Here is a 24,403-nt window from a genome sequence, read left to right as displayed (position 1 = left end):
TGAACAGCGAGCAGTTCTCAACCTGTAGGTCACGACCCCTTTGGGGGCACAGTTATAATTCATAACAGTAGCCAAATTACAGTCATGAAGTAACAAAAAACTAATTTCATGGTTGGGATCATCACAGCATGGGGAAATATATCAAAGGGTTCAGGTTGAGAACCCTGTCCCAGAGGAACAAGTACCATACCTTTTTGGTAGCTTTAGGACCTGAATCGGCACTGGAAGTCAGGTAGAAAAGTAACTTCCTTCCTACACTTAGGTTACGAAGTCTTCTTCTACCCTCATCTGCAACAGTCCTTTGAAGAAGCTGAGGTGATGGACCAAGCAGCACAAAGCAGGCTAAGTAAAAGTGTAGTCACGTTAGGTAGCTCGTTGTATGAGTAGGCTTGAAGGGACGCCATTGAGAAATGACCTCTCCCCTAAGTACAGCAAACTAAGAACTAACGCTGGAAAACACTAATTATGGGTCAAAGGTTGGTAGATGAGTTTTATAACTGACCCCAATGGAGACTGGCACTCTGACCAATCAGAAGGTCTGAAAATCAGTGTAGAACTACATCCTTAAGACTTCTGAGCAAAGCTATCTGTCCCAGAGACCTCAGGAGTACCAGAAAGACTGTTTACACGTAAGTGGGCAATGGTCCCTGCAGCCATTCTCACCCTGCAAGTGTGCTCCTTTCAGTTCTGTAATCAACCTCACTGTAATCTAATATAGTACACAGTATCTTCTGTGAGGCTCATCTGTTTTCAAGGTCACAAGAATGAGGAGTCCCAGGAAGGCCAGGGCAAAATCATGATGCCAGTTACATATTCAATTTTAGCATGCATCAGCTAGAACACAGGAAAAACAAACAAACAAAAACCCAGCAACAACACACGCAGAAAAGATGGCAAACAACTGTGAGTCTCAGATTGCCTTCTAAACAGGACATTACTACTGCAACTGGGCCAGGTATGATCAAGTGTAGCTCATGAACATTTACTAATTTCAGATGCAGAGTGGGTAACAGAAGCAGACATCAACCAATCTTGGTATGCAGAAGCAAAGGACTGCTCAGGGCAAATCTCACACACACTCATTTATACCTGTTACATAAATGAGTGGACAAGCAAAAAGCAAGAGACAGAGACATAAACACAGAAGACAGCCAAAACCACAGAGTAAGTAGAAATCTCTAGCTCCCATGGCCAAGGCCTCGCTCTACAGCTCTATCCACCCCTGGCAGCTACTCCTGACCAGGAATGGCTGGCCCAGACAACCAACTACTGTATTTGGAGAGCTGTATTGCTATCCAAACTTGCGGACAGTGGACTTGAGAGCAATAAGATACTTCCCCCATTTCAATAACTTCTCAAGTCAAACCTCCCACCCTTCAAAATTCTAGATCAGAACCTACTTCCAAACTCACCTCTTCCTCGAATTGCTTCATTCTGTCGTTTGTAGGAAGCACCGACACGCGAGGACTCTAGGGAAAGGTGGCAGGGAGGGATTAACACCAGCAGCTCTGTGCCCAGGGGAGCAAGGGAAGATCCCAGAAGATCAAGCAAGGAGAAAAGGGCCCTCTGAGCACTTGCTGGTGATACTAACTCCTCCTAGCCCACATTAGGATAAGTGAAACTAACTCCTCCTAGCCCACTTCAGGATGAGTGAAACTAATTCCTCCTAGCCCGCTTCAGGATGAGTGATACTAACTCCTCCTAGCCCACGTTAGGATGAGTGATACTAACTCCTCCTAGCCCACGTCAAGATGAGTGATACTAACTCCTCCTAGCCCGCTTCAGGATGAGTGATACTAACTCCTCCTAGCCCGCTTCAGGATGAGCTGCCTGAGCAAGAACAAGGCAGAACTGGAAAGAACTGAACCTTCTGCATACTGCACAGACTCCTCAGAAACAAACAGACACCTAATGGTTCCTAAAAACCATCTTTTTAACAAAGAAATGTATACCAGATTAAATGTATCTAGATTAATAAAGACCAGAATCAAAGAGACTTTGTATGAGCCCCTTAATGTACCTTTAAAAAGTGTCTAGTAACTATTTTCTCACAAGAAAGAGACTGGCGGTTAACAGTCCAGCCAGACACTCACGGGCTGTCACCTATTCAGAGCCTACTTGAGACTGTATGTGTATTAAGAAAAGCTTTCTGTTCCATGTGCCCAAGTGTTCAAACACCCACAGCTTAACATCTCCCTACTAGAAACCAGTAACCTGCATTCAAAAAAAAAAAAAAAAAATCTATAAAGTTCAACTATCTGGCCCTTGACATGATATTCCGAAGTGTACACCTACAATACATTGTAGGTCTTTTCCTCTGCTAACCTGTCTCCTGTCAATTTATTTCTCAATTAGAAACTATCAGAGAATATAGGAATAAAAAGTTTAATTCTTCTATGAATTTCAGCCAAGTGGAAGAGGTATGGGGAGGAAGCCAGCTAACGCTAGCATCAGGACATAGAACCATTGAGTGGCTAAGCACCGACATTTGTTCATACAATAACCATACGGCTGCCGTTTAGACATGTGGCACAGGACCACATCAGGTGGGAAGGAGGCTCAATCAGTCCACTGGAAGCTAAGTCACCACTAGAAATATAACACGGTAACAGGAAAGTTGTCCGGCTTGGTCTCAATAACAAGTTTACCAATACTCTAGTAGTATGGAATCTAAAACTTACTGATTTTTCTCTACATAGCTACCATCCTGGCTGAACCCTTTATTATACTATATTTAGAATCTCAAAACATTTTGTTAGTTTCTTGTAGGGACAAAAAGACCAAAAATAAAGGGCCCAAAATAAAAGGCAGATTCCTTACTCTCTAACAATAAGACCCTCGATGCTTAGTGCCTGACCCAGTAAACTGCTGTCTATGAAGAGTCCTAATAACTCCTGAGCCTTGCCCCAAATGGCCCTTCTCAAAAAGAAAAGGTATTATAGAGGATCTTGCACTTGCCAACTTCTCTACTCATGTAAGACCCTGAGCTGTGGGAGAAGGCCAGGCCAAGCAGCTTTTCCTGACCTCTACAGAGAGACCCTATTGTTTCTAGACATGTTTTTGCCTTATTTTCCCTCTAACACAGCCACTGATTCTAACACAGCCACTGATTCACAGCTCTGGCCTGATAAAATGCCCTTTCGCTTGGGCACTGTGCACCCTGCAGAATCCTTACAGCATCCCGTGCCTCTCGTAACATCTCTTGATTGGATGTCTGTGGTGGCAGGAGGAAGTGGCCCAAAGCAACTGAGTAACTCTAGCTGAAGCATCTCTCCAGTTAAGAAGATCCCAAGGCTTCTGGACTGTACCTACCCACAATCCTCACTAATCACGGTGTAAACTAACAAGGTCCTTCCAGTCCCCTGTGAAAAGCCTTACTTCTGGTTTGCAACTGACAAATTCTGTCAAGACTATACTTTGAAGGCAACAAAAACAAGCAGATTAGCCTGCTAAGGTCTCCAAGGATAGGAAGCGACATTTTTCTTAATCTGACTTTCCTCACTCTCAACCTTTGGCAGAAGGAAGCGCACCTTCGGTTTGGTACAGTGAGACTGGCTGTCAACCCTGACACATAGTAAGGTCCCCCTTCTGTAGATCCCTCAAAGGGTCTAGTGTGTTCTACTGGGATGTATTTGCAAATGGTGGCTCTCACACTGAAAAATGCTTCTTTCTTTTTTTTTTTTTTAAAATGGCCTTAGGGGTAATCTCCTGGGAGGCCAAAAAGCCTGTGGGCTACAACACTGGCCTTCTAATACCACATTAAGCTAAGTGCAGCCTGTAATTAGACCTATTTTGCATAATTCATAATTTAGGAAAAGATTGAGATACATTATATCTAAGTTTTCATGGCCAGTAACAGGACCCTCACCTGCAGAGGGATGGCACATGCACCTCACAAATGCCTCTCTAGCCCCTGCCTAACCTCCCAGCTATGGTCACATCCTCCCAGATCTCTCCACTTGACAATCCTGTCCCCCCTCCTCCTTCCTCTCCATTGGCCAGGCAGCCCCTTCCCTACTGGACTCTAGTCTCTGTCACATATGTACTCAAAATGCTTCTCCGGTACAGAGAAACAGGACAAGTCATAACTATTCTATTTCTCAAAAAATAGCTAACACAAACTGGCTCAATACCTCTTTAAATTCAGGACTTCACATTTGGGCTTTTTTGTTTGTTTGTTGCCATCACTGGAACTCTCTCAATGTCTAATTTCTGAGACTACTTTCTGTTTCTTACTAATGATGTAAAAAGTCCATGTATTCAAGCAATCCTGGTGTTAATTTCTCTGCTGCTCCAGCTACCAGCCCGCGTCATGATCTGCTGCTATATTTATATATACTTTTAGATGCATGTTACTAGTGGACATAATGAAGTTCCACCCCAGTATAACTCAAACTGGGCTCTGTGAGAACAGGAGGACATAAGCTTAGTCCTGACTCATTCACTTCAGAAGACACAAGCAAATCTAACAACGGAGATATTTTAAATCTGTGGTGGGAAAAGGAAGTTATCCTGCCTTTACAAAAACAATGTCAGCAGACAAATTACGTTAATGTTAAAAGATCTAATAACAATCTAAGCTCTTGGCTCAATTCTGTAGAAGACAGAAAGTGGTCTGATGCTGTCCACATCCGGCCTGTTAGAGCTCTAAAAGAAATACCATCAGGATTTCTGCAGTTCAGACTGGTTTTATTCCTCTTAGATTTTAGTAATCTAAGTGAATTTAAGGCAACATGGATGAGAATTGTAGCTAACTATGTCAGTTACTGGTGTGTCTCTAAACTTTGAACTTAGAATTGTCAAATAAACCCCCAGTAGTGCATCAGTAAACTAATTGTTCAGAATTTAATTTTTTTTATTTAGATCTGGCTACCCATGGTGGCACACACCTTTAATCCTAACCCTCTGGAGGCAGACCTTTAGATCTGGCTACCCATGGCGGCACACACCTTTAACCCTAACCCTCTGGAGGCAGACCTTGCAGATCTTTGTGACTTTAAGACCAGCCAGAATTACATGGTACAACCCTGTCGTTTTTTAAAAAGTGATTTGTCATATTTGCTGATATTGGTTGAGTGAATACTTCCATCACAAGTGACTTCATGCTGCCAGCATTTGTATACAAGATCTGAACAGATGTGAAAAGGAGTAGAGTTGGCACAGGACACAGCAAGACCACGTTCTCAACACAAAGGAGATTTATTTGTTGGGGGTGGGGGAAATATAGATGTATTTGCCCTGGAGGGATAAAAGGCTAGCTCTGGAGAGAGAGGAGAAAGACATGGCCACAGGCAAATGACGTCTGTAAGAGGAACCCCATGCTACAATGAGGTGTTTAATTTTGATTGGATACGTTAATTAGGGTAGTACAAAGGGGCTTTTGATTGCTGGACCTCCATACTCAGGCCTTCTAAAATGTGATTTCTGAGAATCACAATATATAGCCCTCATAACTGCAAGGCAAGCACTTTATAAACTAAACCATCTCCCCAGCCTTTATACCACTTTTTCCTCATTTTACTTTTCTTTTTTTGTGAGGGTTGGGGAGGAATGACAAAGTATTTCTTTTGACTCACAGTACCACATGGTGCAATCCATCACGTTAGGGCAGGAGCTCAAGGTAGCCACTCACATCACATTTATCGTCAGGGAGCAAAGAGCAGTGAAAGACGGTGCTCAGTTTGCTCTCTGTCAGTCAGGAACCTGAACACAGGTAATGCGCCATCCATAGTGGGCAGGTCGTCCCCTCTCAGTTAACCTGGTTTGGTCTAGTAAGCGATTGTAGATCACATCAAGTTACTAAGTTTGGGTTACGTTTTATAATATACTTCATAAGGGTAAGAATGCCACTGAGCATACATTCTTCACCCCACAGTTTTCAATAACCCTCTCGAATTAAGACTAAAGGTCTCAGACTAGAGAGTTGACTCAGTGGGTGAGTACTGGCTCCGTGCGCACAGCCATCTGTAACTCTAGTCCCAGGGATGTCTTCAGGCCTGAGAGCACCACAGGCATGTAGTGGATAGACCTACATGCAGACAAAATACCCATACACGTAAATAATAAACTGTTTCTTAAAAACCAAAGGGCTCACTCTTCCTCCTATGATACATTTTAATGACTCATAAACAAAATCTTAGTATTTTGACATTTGATTTTTATCTGTGCTGTTCAACTTTTACCACTGTGAGAAAAAATACCCAAGATAAACAAAATATAAGGAAGAAAGGCTTAGTTTTGGCTCAAAATTCATGAGTTCTCACTCTGCAATAACTGGGCCCAGCTACTGCAATCTCTGGTCCTATGACACTCATGGCAGACACAGGGGATAGGCGAGGCCTAGACTTACCTCAGTAGGGACATCAGGCAGAGGCCGCTGTACTTGTAGTACCTTTTGTGGCTCACAGCCCAACAGCTAACTTCTTCCAAACAGGCCCCACCACTTCCCCAGCTCTAGGCTGAGGACCACGCCTTCCGCATGTGGGCCTCTGGGTACAATTTGGGCCTATTGCCTTTGGCTCTCTCTTTCTGGCCCCATCTTTTTCTCCTGTTTGTGGAACACAAGCATCTTCAATCTGTCTCATATACTCACTGTTATCAGCTACTTAGCCACTGCATCAAATTCAGTCAAGAGTCATCCTCTCTTTTAGAACAGGTAAAAATACAAGCTCCAGACAATCCTGCCTTTTAATAAACAAACCGATCTTTATATTGGGATGCAAGAAATAAATCAGGGAAGGGAAATTCTGAAATTAATGGAAGAGTTCAAAGTCATATCTATATACTTATGATTCAACGAGTGATGTACCTGGCATGGTGACATATGCCTGTGATCACTAACACTCATGAGGCTAAAGCATAAGGATTATACGTTCAAAGTCAGGTTAGGCTACAGTCTGGGCAGGTCTATAGCGCGTGATCATGTCAAGTTTCACAATTTCCCTTTCAATACCTACAGATTAAGACAGCTCTCACCCTTCCTCAGAAGTTTCTGTCTGTAGTAGCTATTAATTAATACGGACACTCACACACAGCTGGTCGAAGTGCAGAGTAGGAGACTGTTGAGTGTTGACAACTGCACCAGATCCTTTCCTCCCAAGCCCAAGGATCGCCACTGTGGAAGAGGGGACTTTTGAGAGCCAGAGGCTCTGGAGACTGCTGTGAAACACAGTTTTCCAGACATAACACAGCCCTAACACACAAACACAACAGTGCTGTGACTGCATGCACAAGACCTGCACAAGACCAGGCCAGCCAAAACCCCAGCATGGATGGGGACGGTCTCAAAAGGTCCCGTCCCCGACTGAGGAGCTATTAGCAGTTGATGGCTACTGGGAAAGAAATCCACGAGAGCTGCTCACAATGCAGTGGCTGACCCTACACCCATGCACATAGTGGCGAGAATCTACAAACTCAGGTTAAAAAAAAAAAAAAAAAAAAAAAAGGGACCATGAAGTTGGGGGAAGAAGTAAGGAAGAGAAGGATGTAGAGGACAGAGGATAAAGAGTTTGGTATGGATTTATCAAAACACTGCATACATGCATACAATTCTCCAGTAGTAAATAAAACTACTAAAAAACATTTATTGCCAATAAAAAGCACAAATGAGGAAGAAAAAAGTAATTTCAAATATGCACTGATTTACAACTGTTCAACTTAACGTATTCTAATGTCATGATGGTAGAGTAGCCATATGCATTCAAAAGAAACCATTCTTTTCCAGGGCTGAGAGGGTTAATTTTAATCATCTACTTGACATAATCTACAATTCACCTGATAACAGACAGGCTCAATGAGGGATCCTCTAGATCATGTATGTCTTGTCTTGTCTGTGAGGGGAGCCAAACCTAATTAGATATGTTTATTAATATGAAAAGTACTGATCACTAAGGTTTGTACAACTCCTAGGCAGGACCCTGCACTGTGCAACAGTAGAGGAAGAAAGCTGTGCACAAGGCTCACACCTGATGGCTACCTCTTGATGTGGGGATAACCTGACTGGCCACTTCCAGACCCTGGCACCTTGACTTCCCTGAAAGATGAACTAAAACCTCCAGCTGTGAGCTGAAATAAGCCCCTCTCCCCTAAGCTGCGTGTTATCAGGATATTTTATCACAGAAATGAAGCTAAGTCATATGACATGCTACATGAAACACTGGATGCCATGCTGATCATGACAACCAGCAGTCCAAAGCATACGGTACTGTTTCTAACTAGGAACTTTGGTAGGTAAGGTGTATTATTAAATTCATTACCATTCTAAAGACATATTCAACTTGAAACTGAAATTGATGCCATTGGAAGCCAACAAGCATTTCCACTAGATCCATATACTAGCTATAAAGTGTTTGGCACTGAAGTGAAACAAAGTTATAGACACAACTTAAATGCTTCAAAGAAATATTAAGTCCTGCAAGAGTTTGTCGTTAGTGACTCCTTGCAAGTAATAGCTAAGGATACATCTAATATAATAATTCTCCAAACAATACTTTCTTCTTGAGATAGGATTTCCTGCTAGGAGAAGAATAAATGTAGCCAGAGACATCCACTTTAAAGGATATTACAGAAAACCCAAACCAGAAGGCATCGTTATAGATGAGGAAGTTCCGGGTTATGCAGTGCAGACCACTGTACAGAGTGCAGAACTTAACAAGCACAGACATGACAGATACCACCTCCACAGCACTGAGACTGCACTGAGTTTCTCTTAACAGTGCAAGGGAAGGGACCACACAGATGACTAGGAATTCTGTGAAATAATTACAAGATTTTAATGAATGAGATAACCAGACTCTCCTATCTGTGAACTGTGATTGCAGTGTACGAAGGGAAAAGGGATACTATTTGGGAAGACCAAGGGGATCACCAGATGGGAGACAGTGGGGCAGAAGACAATATGATCAAAGTACATTATATAAATAAATAAAACATTTTGTATAGTTAATATAAACTGATTTAAAAAATATAAGGACCATGAAGAATGAGTGTGGAGACTGAACTTGATGGTTCTGGTGTCACTTTTAATGTTAAACAAATGAAGTAACCCAGATCGCCCTACGTGGCTAGCTTAAGTTTGGGCAACTAAAAGTACTAAAACCAATGTGCTCACAGCTGTGTTCAGGTCAGTGCCATGAGGGGTCGGAGATAAAACTTCAAAGTAGTGAAGTCGGTCTGAGCACCCGGGCACAGTGGCGCACACCTACAGCCCAAGTACTCAGAAAGCAGTTCTAGTAGGCTAGGAGTCCCCAGACAGTTCAGCAAGTTTGAAGCCAACTTGAGCTACATGAGATCACTCCCAAAATAAACAAACAAAACAGGAGCAAAAACCATTCAGTGGCTTGTAATTACAAACCTTGCCAATCGTGCGTGACAGTCTGCGTTCAATTACACAGGGTTCACGTTGATTTTCCCCAAGTGGTACTCTGACATGCACACACACACAAAGGCAGATAAAAGACACACTAGCACTAAGGAAAGCAATGACGTCTGGGGAAAGATGGCTCCAGCAGTGAAGTGCTTACCTCATAAGCACAAGGACCTGAATATGACAGCCAGACCCGAGTGGAAAACCTAGGCATGCAGTCAGGGAGACTGCTCAGTGAGTGAAGGCACGATCTACTTGATAAATGGAGTTTTCTGACCTCCACACATATGCCAAGATGTGTAGATACCCCTACTCCCACAGAAAAATTAAATCAATAGATGTACTTTGACAGATGAACAGAATAATCAGGCATGTGACACATGCTTGAAATCTTAATGTTGAGGAGGCAGAGACAGGCAGAGCCCCAGTCTCTGCTCACTGCTCTACTCTTTAAAGTAGTAAACTCCAGCTAACAAGAGACCCCAGTGGGCAGTACTCCTGAAGACGACATCCAAGGAAGTCCTCTTGTCCCTAACATATGCGCGCACGCGCGCACACACAAGGGCTAGAAACTTAGCCCAGTAATGAAGCTATTATATTTGAAATTCTTGTTCCGCCCCTAGCTGGAGTAGGGGTGAAGTTGAAGAATTAAAAGAATAAGGGCTCAAGGAATAACAAAATTGCTATTTTCACCTAGTATTTACATTTATAGAAATATTTTAAATCATATCAGGATTTCAATTATGAGGTACATTTTAACACACTGTTAATCAAATTAGCCAAAGCCCCTAGTAATGGAGGGCTCTTAGCACATGCTTTCAGATTAAAGCAAACCTGTTACTTGCATTGGGTGGGGTTTTATTTGTTGTTTTTTTACAAGTTGGTCTTATGAGTGCTCTGGAACAGAAAGGAATATAAAACCATGTACAGCCTTCCTTAAAGAGTCAAAGTAATGAGTGAAAGAGCCCTTGAAGGAACATTTTATGTTTACTAAAAAAGCTAATTCCATTTCAAAGAGCAAGCAAACAAGCATGAGGCTTTACAAATTCCTGCTCTAGTGTCCTGGGGATCCTGACTAAAGTGCAGACAGAAGGAAAATGATGCCCCTGAAAACTCTGCTCTAAGCCAGCTCCAGCCTCCACTCAGGAGGCTGAGGCAGGAGTACAACTGGGAGCTCAAAACCATCCTGAGAGACACAATGAGTTCCAGGACAGCCTCGGGTAGTAGTTAAATCATGCCTCAAAACAAAACAAAACAAAAAATAATAATTTCTGTTTCAGAAGACAAACAGAAAGTTGGGCTCAACACCCTGCTATATTATCTTTTAACGACTTCACTAGGCGTTACCGAGTAAGAACCTCCCTTCACTACTGTTTTATGTTTTATTAAGACTTCATTATCAGCTGTCAGTTATTTTTCTTTTTTACCCAACTGTTAAGACAACTACATTTAAGCTACACATTTCTGCACAGGGTGGAGAGGTTGAAAGATGTGTGGCTTCTTTAACCTCTCTCTATTCACACTAGCTTTGAGTAGAGTTAGAGGCTGTCTACTGTCTTGAAAGCTTTTTGGGGATGGGAAGTGAGTGAGTGCCTGAGTTGGGGGTCAGAGGTAAAAGACAAGTGATTCAATGCACCCCACAATCACATGTCCATTGCTGTCCGTTTCAGTTCTTCAAAGGACATACGGTTTCCACTGCCGTAAAGAGAAACCATGACCAAGGCAACTCTTGTAACGGACAACATTTAATGGGGGCTGGCTCACAGGTTCTGAGATTCAGCCTGTCATCATCATGGCAGGAAGCATGGCAGCGCTGAGGCAGACATGGCTCTAGAGGAACTGAGATTTCTTCATCTAGCTCCAAAGGCAAACAGGAAAACTGGCTTCCACAAGGATAGGAGCAATGTCTCAAAGCCCTCCAACAAGGCTGCAGCTCCTACGTTCCTCTCCCTGGGCCAAGGATACCCAAACATCACAACATAGGCTAGGCAGAAGGCTCAGTGGTTAGGAGCACTTGCTGCTCTTCTAGAGGACTCCAGTTCAATTCCCACCAACACACTGTGGCTCACAAGCATTTATAACTCTAATTCTAAGGAATCCAGTGCCCCCTTCTGGCCTTCTAGGGCACTGGGCAGTCACAAACATACAAGTAGTATGTCTGTGCACAGACATAGGAGCAGACAATACAGCCATACCCAATAAATAAATTTAAAAAAAACAAAAACAAAAAAAAAAACAAAACACTTGTTCTTTGTGTATGTGTATGTGCATACTCACATGTAGGAGCACAGACATGGATACATCATGGCACACACATGGAATCCAGAGGACAACCTTTAGTGTTGGCCCTGACTTTTTGCCTTGTGAGATGTGTCTCTCTTAATGCTCGCCATTGTATACAGTAGGTTAGCTGATCTACAAGCTTCCCATCTGTCTAGGAGTGCTAGGAGTAGAGCCTCCATGTGTCTTGCTTTTCTACAAATTCTAAAGACCAAACTTAGCACACAAAGTACTTTTATCCCTGGAGCCTTCAGTGCTATTCCTACCTCTTCAGTCACCATTCACACATCTGTATGCAAACAGATGTGCTCTGTGAAGTTTTAATGCTTTGTAAATAACAGAAGACTTATATAGATATTTGCTGAACACAAGAATCCAACAACAACTATAAGACACTGTAAGAAGACCCTGAGTGGAAACAGGAACAAAGACTTTTCACTTAAAGTTCTTATTTGGACTGCTAGAAAGGATGGAGACAGACTGACTTTTAGACTTGATGCCAAGGATCTCTCTTTTACGCACCAATGAACGCCACATGAATTGTCACACAGACTCTGAGTTCACACAAAGAACTGAGGAATGCTATGGGCATCACTTGCTATACTCTTCTGCCCAGTTTCTGAGTGTTTGAATTACAGAAGGAAACCGTGCCTGTCAGGGCACTCTCTGGAGACACACTCCCAGGAGGAAACAAGAAAGCCAGACGTACTTCTGTGCTGAGACTGATGGGAGGAGTGTGTCCTGCTGCGCTCGGGAGAGTAGCTTCTACTGCTCACACTGGATCCGGATCTGCTGTGAGGGGAGTCCTTCCGGCCTACAGGTGACTCTCTGAAGAAAGGAGCGTCCCTTTTATGGGGAGACCGATCTCTTGAATAATGGGAAGAGTAGAAGCTTTTTCTTCTAAAGCCATCTCTCATGTCCCTTTGAAGGAAAAAGAAAGTTTAGTTAATTGTATTCTCTATCCAGAAGTGTACACAAACGCAAGAGACCAGATTACCTAGTTAACATGAAATGGAATAAAAAAGATTTAAAATGAACCATTCTTCACAGCCAGGAGATTACGTGCAAGGCTACTACTGTATTCCAAAATGTGACCGTCTCTTCTGCTCTCAGAAACACCTAGGGAGTGCAAAAATTTCCAAGAAAAACAGCTCATGCCAGTCATTCTCTTCTAAATATGGTATGTAATGGGCATCCTTCATCGAAAAGCTCCTAAGTCTGAAACCCGCATCCAATCACATGGTGCTCACAAGGTTTCCTACTCTGCCACATTTAAGAGTTCATACCACAGATGTTTACCCCATAAAGTTTATGTAGATGTTTTAAAACATAATCTGGAAACTCCTCACCTCAGGCACCCCTGGAGATACCCCACCTATACATAAATTTATCTTCAAAGTTAGGAGCTGATCAGTTTGTTTTCATGGTCAATGGGGAGGCGGGGCACTGATAGAGAATAGCTAAGGATACCTTAAAATCCTGAAATAACCAAGACACCAAGGCCAAACTAAAGAAATCCATCTAACTCAATCATTGATGCCATTGCTGCCTAGCTACTACACCTTCCTCTCCAGCCTGGTGCCCTCAGACTACACCTTCCTCTCCAGCCTGGTGCCCTCAGGGCAGACCGTTACTGATCCCACAACCTTTATAAATCACTGTGATATTTTTATAAATTTAACAACCTTATTAAGCAGTATCAATTCAAAGCCGTAAGTAACCACAAAAATAAATAAATCTTAAAATTAGTCAGGGCTGAGGACACAGCTCAGTCTGTAGGATCACTTTGCATGCCTGATACTGGGTTTCATGCTAACATTGAAAAAAGAGAAACACAAGAGGTAGGGAGGAAGAGAAGAAAAACCTTATACAGGAGAAACATCCAAGTAAATCAAACTTGGTAAGTGAATTAGGATATAATCCTCTATAATAGAAAAAGAAAGAAAATTAAAACAAACCTCTATAAAGAGAAGGCTCAAAGAAGTTTAAATTAAGCATACTTTCCATATTAAATTTAAGTTACCCATTTTTTCTTTTCTGTCTGCTTTTTAAGATTTTTTTTTTTTATTTATTATGCATACAGTGTTCTGCCTGCATGTATGCCTGCAAACCAAAGGAGGGCACCAGATCTCATTGTAGATGGTCCTGAGCCACCATGTGGTTGCTGAGAATTGTACTCAAGCCCTCTAGAGTAGCAGCCTGAACCTCTGAGCCATCTCTCTAGCCTTTGTGTGCTTATTTTGTTGTTATGATCTGATCGCGGGGTCTTACTCTTAGCCCAGGCTATAATGTATCTAAGTCTGGCCTCAAATTCATAGCAGATTTCAGATTTCAACCTCCCAGCTGCTGGCTTTACAGGTGTGCACCACCACACCTACCAAGACACTGAACCCTATACAGACATGTTCTGATGTAAGAAAAGGGCATTGGTTTTTATTTTTATCTTTATCTTCTATTTTTCCTCCTTTTCCTTGTGCTGGAGACCAAACCCAAAGCTTTTTCTGGAAACAATTTTAAATGGATTATTAGTCCGAATTATACAAGCAGCTGGTTGTCTTAGTTCAATTGAGCACTAGCTAGTCAATCTCCTAAATACACTGTCCTACAGAAACAATTATGCTTCCCTAGGAAAAAGTAAAAATCGCCTAAAATTCATTCATCAATCAGTGGCTATATACATACTCAACAGGTCTTAAGAACTATATTACAGTCTCAAGGGAGAAGTGGATGCCACAGGGGTGATACAGGGTCTCTGCTAGCTCTGGACTCTGAGGACAGGAAGAAAACCCAACACTACACTAATACACACAACAAATGTGGATGTAGTCAGGAAGAACTGTAGGGATGAGAAAGGGAAGAAACAAGGGTAGCTTAGATGGAATGACAACTGTTTGTTTACCCAAGCATAAAAGACACGGGATGCTGATTCTCAGAATTCTAGCATGATGTCAGTGAAATTAGGACTGTCTGAGAAACGGGATGGTCCACACCTGTGTGGGAGCACGTTACTGTGAAATGTGTATGCACGATCTAGGTAAACAAGCAAAGACAGCCATCTTAGCTTAGGAGAGACTCTTGGTGCTCTCTTTCTGACTGGGTACAAAGAGCAGGATTTAAGCATGTGAGTATGAAAATAAGGGACAAAAGCAGCAGAAGGCTCAGCAGACAGGGCTAGAAACTACCACGCAGAGAGGCTTGCTACTGAAGAATGAGAAGAGGCAGAAAAGTAGAGCTTAGTCAGCTAAGATTAAAGGATCTTTACTGATTGTTTGGTGGAAAGAGAAGCAATAGGATCAAAATCAGAGCTAAAATTACCACCTACCTCCTTCTTTGAAAAGATGAGCCACTAAGTTTGTTTCCTAATCACACCACCAGAGGGAGTAAGCGCATAGCTCAAAATGTGGTGAGATTGCTTCTCAGCCACCTCAAGCCTGCCTCCCTGCTACCTACCATCTGGGGCAAAAGTCACAACAAACAAGTCCCCAAGTACCCTTTGGCAAAGTGCCTATGCTCAGCCACCATGGGGTGTGGCCTCCCAATGGGCACTGTGGCTTTAGGGAAGTTTAGCATTTACTAAGGATCTGTGACAGGGGATTAGTAGGACATGTCCCAGGGAGCTGGTTCTAGAACTTAATATTATTAGATTATATGTACTAGTAAGGATTGATTTTTTTTTTTAAGGTGGTGAGGTTAGGGTAACGTATTGGGCTTCTATATCATGATCACACCCCATCACTGAGAGAAATCAAGGCAGGAACTCAAGGCAAGGACTGAAGCTGACCAGGAAGGAGTACTGTTCATTGGCTTCATCCTCGTGGCCTCATTATTTTCATGTACTATATTCTGGTTATAGTTTTCCCTCTCCCAATTCCTCTCAGGTCCCCACCCACCCACTCCACACACCCCCCCCCTCTCATTACAGAATACAAACAAGCATCTAAAACATTAATAAGAATAATAAGATAAAATAAAAAGAAAACAAACAAACCAGAATAAGACAAAACAAACAGGAAAAGAGCCACAGAGAAATCACAAGAAGCACACAGATGCTGAGACACACACATACAGACAGACAGACAGCCCATAAAAACAAACTAGGGAACCATATAACCAAAAGATATGTAAGATTAAAAAAGAAAAGGAAAATGCCCAAAGCAACATAAGACAAAGAACCTCCAAAAATACCATGAGTTCACTTTGTGCTGGCCATCTCCTGGCTGGGTGTGGGCATGCCCTTACATGTGTGTTGTTTCCCAGGTTAAGACCTCTTGGAGAAAACTAATGTTTCCTTTGGAAGAAGTTATTAACTAGAGAAATATTTAGGGTTAGGGATGGGGACATGTACCTATTTTCCTCTGAGAACTAGGACCCCATCTGGCTTAGACCTGTGTAGGCCCTGGTGCATGCTGCTACCATCTCTGTGAGTTTTTATGTGCGTCAGTCCTGCTGTATCTAGGAGACCTGTTTTCCTTGGTGTCTTCCATCCCCATTGGCTCTTAAGAACCTTCTGTATCCTCTTCCACATAGCTCCTTGAGACCAGAGGGAAGGGATTTGATGGAGACCTCCCATTTGGGACTAAGAGTTCTAAGACCTCACTAAGATTTTTCTTTTTGTTTTAATTTTTTCTGTTTAAGCTGATGTGGAGCTCTGAGTTGGTAGGGTGTTTGCGTGAAGTCCTGGATTCCATCCAGAGCACACATAAAGCTGAGCCCTGCAGCACACATGTGGAACTGCAGCTCTCTGAAGGTAGAGGCAGGAGAATTGGGATGGGTAAAGGCATCTATCTGCCTGACAGAGTTCAATCCCCAGGAACATGGTGCAGAGAACCACCTCTTACAATTCGTCCTCTGACCCCAGCATGCACACTGCAACAGGAGCCCACCCATGTTTATACACTTACAAAAATGAATAAAATTCTTTCCCCTTGAGACAGTTTTCCTGTGAAGTCCAGGTTGTCATAAAACTCACTCTGTAGACCAGGCTAGCCTCAAACTCAGAAATTCACCTGCCTCTGCCTCCTAAGTACTGGGATTAAAAGAGTGCACCACCACTGCTCAGCTAAATTTACACTTTTTTTAAAAAGTTCAACATTATCCTTAGCTACTTAGTAAGTTTGAAACCATCCTGACCATATGTGTGTATATTTATCAACAATAATAAACCCAAACACTGATCTAGACATTTTAGCACAACTGAGAGTTGTGTCAGCCTGTGGTAGGAAGTGAGTGAGTCACCTATATAACAACCATATCTAAATGAAGCTACTCAGGGTCACACAGTGAGACCCTGTCTATAAAAATAAACAGACAAGTGAATTAATTGTATCAATTTTTAACTTAACCCACTATGTCTATTTTATCAACACATAGTCGAGACTTGAAAATCTGAGGTATTTTATACTCTGTTTTCATTTTAAACCTTAAAAACTCAAGGTTAGATGCTTTTCAGTTATGGAATACTTCCTTCTAGTTGAATAAGTCAAATCTCGGGTGTTTTAATAAGCCCAGGTTCAGTGCAAAGAAGCCACATCAGCTTTACAACACACAGACGAGGTCAAAGGGTATTGTGTGGAAAAGTTATCAAAAGAAAAACTAAAAAGCAAAGGCGGACACACTGGCAGCACCATAGCCAATGAGGTTTATCCAAGGCACAATTATTGCTAATTGAAAACCTAGGGCTGGAGAGAAGGCTCAGCAGTTAAGAGCACTGACTGCTCTTCCAGAGGTCCTGAGTTCAATTGCCACAACCGCATGGTGGCTCACAACCATCTATAATGGGATCTGATGCCCTGTTCTGGTGTGTCTAAAGACAGCTATAGTATATTTATTTATAATAATAAATGAATATTTTTAAAAAAAAGCAAACAGAAAGTATAAGAGACTTAGGGACCTAAGTTCCTTTGAAACTTAGAAGTTTTAAACCAGAAGACATCCCCACTTAGGATCTAGATGTCACGTGACTGGGCCAGTCTACTAACACTGGGAAAACAGATTATTAGAAATCAAACACCTGCACTCAGTGTCAGGCGGTTTCCGGTTGAGACAGAAACTTGTGCTAGACCTGGAATTGATATTGTTTTGATAGGAGTGCCTATCTGCTGTGGACGGTGAGCAAAAAAGCCATCTTAGTGCAGAATGGGAACTGAAAATCCAACACACAGGAATCTGCCTGACAGGAAAGGGAGCAAATGCTCAACAGGAGCAAAGAGGAAATGAACAGAAAAGAAAGACTGTGAGGGGAGGAAGCCCTAAGGAAAGGAAAACTCTGGAACTTCAACACAAAGTCGTAGGGAACCCCATCAGAAGGCCCCATCCCAGCAAGTGACTACAGAGGAGGCCAAGAAAAAGTGCGGGGAAGAGCTTGGGGAAGAGCCAGTGGGAACTGGCCCCAGACCCCTGTAATTATGCATCACCTATGAGTGCCAACAGAGATGCAAAACTAAGGACATTCCTTCCCTAGCCACAGCAGAACCTCCAGGCCTTCTAACTTCTAAATCCTGAACTTCAAGAAAGCGTCCCTGGAGACTCCTCTGCTCACAAAACTTCTTTGAGAAGGGCTGAGACCTTACTAATGTGTATTCCAATTGTCCACAATAGCTCAGGATTAACAGTATAACAACTCCCAAAGATTCTTGGGTCTGACCATGCCCTTCTGGAAGCAACAGCTCAAGCAAGCAAATAAGAACTGCCAGAGCTGGGTAGATAGAGTGAGCAGCAAAGAGGGAACCAGAAATTCTAATCATCAAAGAAGAAGGGTCAAGCCCTAGAAACGTGTCAGAGTTGAGGGTGGGGTTGTCTACATGGGCAAGTTCAAGGACAGCAGTGGCTTGAAATGGCAAGCAATGAGGAATAAGAACTATTCAGAATGTGCCTCCCAAATCATTCAGGAAGCATATGAGCTGAGAAAAGTGCTGCCATGCAGTTATGAACCAGGTGTGGAAAGTGAAAAGGCAAATGCGGCCCCTGTGTTTGGGTGTTGTGGATAGCAAAGGCAGGCAGGCAGGGTAAGCTATGGGCTGAGTGTGGTCCTCTATCAGGAAGCTCATTGCCATTACTCCAGCTCCAAGAAGATGCAAAGCCTCTGGCCTCCACAGGTACCTGACCTGCACTCATGTGCATATCCCACTCATCACAAGCATATTGAAAGTTTAAAAATTGCTTTTTAAAGGTATTTAAAAATAAAAAAGGTACTATACATTGTGTGTTTAGGACCAGTGAACCTGGTGAGGGAGGGCCTGGGTCTCCTAGCAGTTTACTGCTACAGAGTTTAAGCAAGGCAATGGAAAGATCCAGCTTACTTTCAATCATGGCTGACTACTCTGAAGACATCAGTGTTAGTGGGAAAACACAGTGCAGGCAGGGGCTCTGGGTTTATAGAACTCTACAGCATCCGCTTTCAGTAGTCTGTCTTCCATCCACAGCTAAGGATCACCCAGCAAAGGAAAGAAAAGGGGTTAGACACCAAGATCCCCTGCATTAGCTTCCTAAGAACTCAAAGACTTCAACAGAGTAACTAGGGCTTTGAAAATATATAAATAAGGTGGGTGTGCTGGCTCACGCCTATAATCCCATGCTAGCACTCAGAAGGCAGAAGCAGGTGGATCTCTATGAGCTTGAGGCCAGCCTGGTCTAGATAGTGCCACGAGAGCAGCCAGGGCTACACAGTGAGATCCTGTCTCAAAACAAACAAACAAACACACACACACACACACACACACACACTATACAGAAAAATACGTAATATAACCAACATGTTTATAATGAAGTCTCAGGTTACACAAATTTTTGAATGAATTGATGCTTTTTACTATGACAAAGTGCACTGATGGATTGAGGACAGCATCTAGCTGCATGAGAAACACTAAAGGCCCAAGGCAGTGAAGGCAGAGAGGACCACACAGGACGGAGGACAAAGCATGGGAAGAACTAGCAAGACTCTCTCAAGCCATGGACCTGACCCCGCCTCTGGCACGCCCAATAAACTTGGGCTGAGACCTTCCTAATGTGTAAGAGTAATAGTTGCAGATAACACACAATGAACCTGGTGATGCGTCAGAGGCTCCTTTCCATCTTTCACAGCACTGGATGTTGAACCCAGGCCTTCATACACACTGAATGAATCCCACAAATCTGCCTTCCTAGCAGAGCTGGACTGCTGTACCTAGAGGTCCCACATGCCTACAGGCTAGTCTACCACAGTACCTGGTCAAGGCCCAACAGCTCCTAATCCCAGTCAGTAGCATCTTTGTCTTTGGGAGCTCAAACTACCTCAGTAACCAGTGCATATCTTACCCTTCCCCCTCATGACCCCAATCTAATCCAAACACTTTGCTGTCCAAGAAGTCATCTCAGCTTCGTAAGGACAAAGAGAAAGAGCAGCTGTAAGGAATAAGCTGCCTCCACCCTTGTTTCCTAGGTGCACGCTTGGTCTCCATCTCTCTCCCTTATTTACTTCCCTCCAAGCAGTGTTCCTCCTGGTTCTTTGCTGACTTCACTTCATCAGTTTTCCTTTTCCTACATTGGCTTTTCGGCCTCTCTTCTTCCCTCCAACCTTTGACATATGAACAGGTCACAGACAACCTAAAGAAAAGGCCTCCCAAAGGTCTCTTTAGCCAAGGTTTCTCCAGCTTAAAATGCTTCCCAACTCCTCTTACAGTATTTTAAACAGGTTATTCACCTATGAATCTACCTCTATCCTGTTCACCTTCACTCAGGCAAACTCAAGTGCACTGACAACCTGCACGCTTTAATTCTCATTTGTATTGGACATCAGCGAGTCTGATACTATTCCTACCACTGCTAGGATTCTGACCCTATTGAGGTTTATAATTATTCTCTACCAAACATCAACTAAGATGAAAACAAAACAAAACAAAAAAAAAGGTGTATTGTAGATAAGGTTCAAAAATACCAGTAAATATGAAACACTATACTATAAATACTTAAGGAAAGTATTCATATGAACACAGAAAAACCACTACATTTATGCCACCATCTTAAACTCTTATTCCCTCATTTTATAATTCTTTAAATCTGCTAGCTCATAATGTTTATTATAAAACCATAAAGTACAGGAAGTGACTGTCAAAAATCAACTTGTTGTCTGAATCAGTAACACTTGGTAAAGCGTAAGATGTTCCTTTAATAAGAAGCAAAAGCATAACCTAAAATATTCTGAATCTCATCTAAAGGGTGTTTTAAACAAAGGGAAACAGAACTGTAAGCACAGAAAGCAAAGGGGCAGGTGATGGCAGCCTTGACATAGAGATAATGAATGGCCCATGTCTATCAAAGAGGAAGGAAGGCAGGCAAGCGCTAAGGATGGGTGGATTCCCTTAGTGGCTTTGTTTGGAGCTGCGCTCACTTGTCTTTTGCTGCATGAAGCACGCTGGCTCTACATTAAAGGTGCCTGTACAAATGCCACAAAAGAGAAAATTAGAAAAGGTAGGAAATTGGAAAGCTCAGGGGTTAGTAGCAGGTTTATAAGCACAACATGAAAGCAAGGTGGCCCTGTAGAAGCCATAATGACAAATCACAAAAAGAAGGTTCTAGAAAGTAAGATCTGCAGTGTCAAGATTAACTGCATGAAGAATGCGACAAACAAAGCAGATACTGATACTCATGCTAGGTCTGAGATGGAGTTGTGTCTTAATCAGCTCATAAATGATATAAATAATACTCCCTAGATGCTTGTAGAAGATACAAGATTTCTGGATCAAACTCAAGGACTTTGGTTCAGCATCAGTCAGTAGGGGTATTAGTATTAGCAAGGCAGCCTCAGTTCCCACTGGTCTCCATTCTAAATGCATGGCACAGTACATCAGCCCCGGGGTAGACGCCAGGCACTCTGGAAATGCAGAATCTACCAAGTTTACATCAAGTAGTACACAAGCCTAACCTATGAACAAAGAGAAAGATTAGTAACTGTAAATATTTCCATAAGAACTATCCAAATAATGAGTGAGCACTAAGGCTTCTGAATACCTTGGTAAGATATGTCTAAACACAAGACACAAAGAGGAGACTCTTCTGACAACTCAAAGCCAGGGCCCTCTTTACACTGACAGACACAAATTTATGGTCCTCAATATAAGTAAACATAATATAAAACAAATGGAATTGTAAAAGAGCGGGCACCTTTGTATATATGCATACCTAGCATATGTCTAGCCCTCAGAGCTCTGGAAGCTACAAAGCCTGAGATCAAGGTACCAGCAGGTCTCATGGATAGCAAAGCCCTTCACCTTGGTTTGTAGTTGGTTATTCCCTTGTTATATCCTCATGTGGAGAAGAGAGATATAAGTTCCACTATTCTTCTTGATATAGATCCCAGTCCCATTTACAAGAACTCTACCACCACCATGCATAAAAAACGCCTACCTCCTAAAAGCATGATTTAACAGCATCATGTGAGGGGTCATGGTTTTATGACACCAGGCTTGGAATGCATCTCAGCTGGTAGCATAGACTGTTCTGAAATTCCATCCCGAGCACAGCATGAACTAGGTGTATAGTTGTACATACCCATAATCCCCACATTAGAGAAATACAGGCAGTAAAATAAATAAATAAAAATAAATCAGATTAAAAGCCACCCTCCAGGGGGCTGGAGAGATGGCTCAGTGGTTAAGAGCATGGACTATTCTTTCAGAGCTCATGAGTTCAAATCCCAGCAACCACATGGTGGCTCACAACCATCTGTAATGAGATCTGATGCCCTCTTCTGGAGTGTCTGAAAATAGCTACAGTGTACTTAGATATAATAAATAAATAAATCTTTAAAAAAAAAAAAAAGCCACCCTCCATTATAGGGTAAGCTGAAGATCATTCTGAACTACATGAGACCCTAATTCAAAACAAAGCAAAAAACAAACAAACAAAAGAAACAAAATTAAAGTAACATAAACTTCAAAGCATGAATGTTTAGGAAGGAAAACACGTCTGTAACAACAACTTCAGCAAGTCATTGAGAAAGACTGACGTCTCGGAGGCTTGGGAAAGCAGGAGGAAGGCTAGCAGTTGCACGGACTCAAAGCATAGCCTCAAAGGCCATTAAATGATTTCCAAGGGAAAAATTAACTCACGTTACTAAAGTCTACAAATTTAGCTTCAACAAGTACCAAAAATCAATATAATAAAACTGCAAAACAATCAACATGTACAATCAACAATCACCCGATACGCAATTCAAAAAGCACATGCCTTCAGACTGTCCCAGCAAAGTGTATAGCCCAGATCAAGGACATGCCACATGACTCCTGAGGTCCTGAGTTCAACTCCAGCAACCACATGGTGGCTCACAACCATCTGTAATGAGATCTGATGCCCTTTTCTGGTATGTCTGGAGACAGCTACAGTATGCTCATATAGATGAAATAAATAAATCTTTTGAAGAAAGAAAGGAAGGGAGGGAGGAAAGAAGGAAGGAAGGAAGGAAGGAAGGAAGGAAAGAAAGAAAGAAAGAAAGAAAGAAAGAAAGAAAGAAAGAAAGAAAGGAAGGAAGGAAGAAAGAGAGAAAGAAAATACGCTTCAATGCTTTTTTAAAAAAAGTATATTAACATCTGTAAAATTCAAAAGACTTGTTCCCTTTAGTCCACAAATTCTTCATCTGACAACTTACCAGGGAAACCAAACTAATGTTTCAAAAAGATACTACATCCTAGGGCTCTGCTGCAAGTGCTTTGACACTGTAAAACAAGTGCCTAGAGAATGCGGCATTGCAGGCACACGGTGGACTATTCCTTGAACACTACTAAACAAACTCAATGAATCATAAAAATCTTTAAGGGCCTTTCACAAACAACTATTTTTCAAAAATATAGGGCATGGTGTATATATAACATGAATCTACAATCAAAATTTAAAATTCTAAGTATTTGTGAATATAGATAAAAAATACAGAATGTACATCAATATGCTAACATGGCTATAGGGATTAAAAATTCATGTGTGATTTATAAATTAGCTTCTTTTTTAAAAATACTTTGAATTTTATATGAGTGTTTATACCCCTGTATGTGCACTATGTGGTGCCTGAAGCCATCGAAGCCAAGACCGAGGCAAGCTCCTAGAACTGTGATTAAAGGCCATGGTGGTAACTAAAACCACGGCTTCTGCAAAAGCAGCATGTGCTCTGAGCTGCCGAGCCATTAGTTTCTGCAGTGCCCGTTAGGTTATCCATCTCATTTTTCTTTCAAAACAGGGTTCCAGCTGGAGAGAGGATGCAGTGGCTGACTCCCATGTCAGGAGGCTCAGAAGCAGTTCACAATCTGTATTTGCAACTTCAGGAGGGTCCGGTATCATCTGCTAGCCTCTAAGACCACTGCACAAGCATGAACAAATGCACGCGCACGCACGTACACACACACACACACACACACACACACACACACTTAACAACTAAAAATCATTTTTTGAAAGGATATGGTCTAAGGCCGGCAGAGTCTTGAATTCACCATCCCTATTAGCACCTCCTAAACTCTGGGATTACAGCTCACACTCAACTCATACCTGATTTTATTTCATTATCTCATTATGTAAAAGTCCATACATACATACACACAAAAGGGCAGAAAGAACAGTAAAAATTAAAACAGGAACTGTTAATAAAAATGAAAAAAGTGCCGGGCAGTGGTGGCGCATGCCTTTAGTCCCAGCACTTGAGAGGCAGAGGCAGGCAGATCTCTAAGTTTGAGGCCAGCCTGGTCTACAGAGTGAGTTCCAAGACAGCCAGGGCTACATAGAGAAACCCTGCCTCAA

The 24,403-nt window shown here is 42.3% G+C and overlaps 1 protein-coding gene across 9 annotated transcripts in view; it reads right to left on the bottom strand.

The window, feature by feature from the left end:
* Positions 1-24,403, bottom strand: part of Pphln1 (periphilin 1) — a 93,952-nt gene that overhangs the window by 37,922 nt on the left and 31,627 nt on the right. For 5 of the 9 annotated variants that reach the window (XM_031353393.1, XM_031353411.1, XM_031353421.1 and 2 more), the window contains 2 exons: positions 12,354-12,565; positions 1,413-1,469 (listed from right to left, as the gene is read on the bottom strand). In XM_031353393.1, coding sequence (XP_031209253.1) covers positions 1,413-1,469; positions 12,354-12,565 — 269 coding nt within the window. The remainder of the gene's footprint in view (positions 1-1,412; positions 1,470-12,353; positions 12,566-24,403) is intronic. The other 4 variants (XM_031353400.1, XM_031353430.1, XM_031353444.1 and 1 more) reach the window with 1 other exon arrangement.

This window comes from Mastomys coucha, unplaced genomic scaffold (genome assembly GCF_008632895.1).
Source record: "Mastomys coucha isolate ucsf_1 unplaced genomic scaffold, UCSF_Mcou_1 pScaffold11, whole genome shotgun sequence".
Taxonomy (NCBI): Eukaryota; Metazoa; Chordata; class Mammalia; order Rodentia; family Muridae; genus Mastomys; species Mastomys coucha.
Note: the sequence above shows the minus strand (reverse complement) of the source record. Positions and strands in the feature narration are given on the sequence as shown.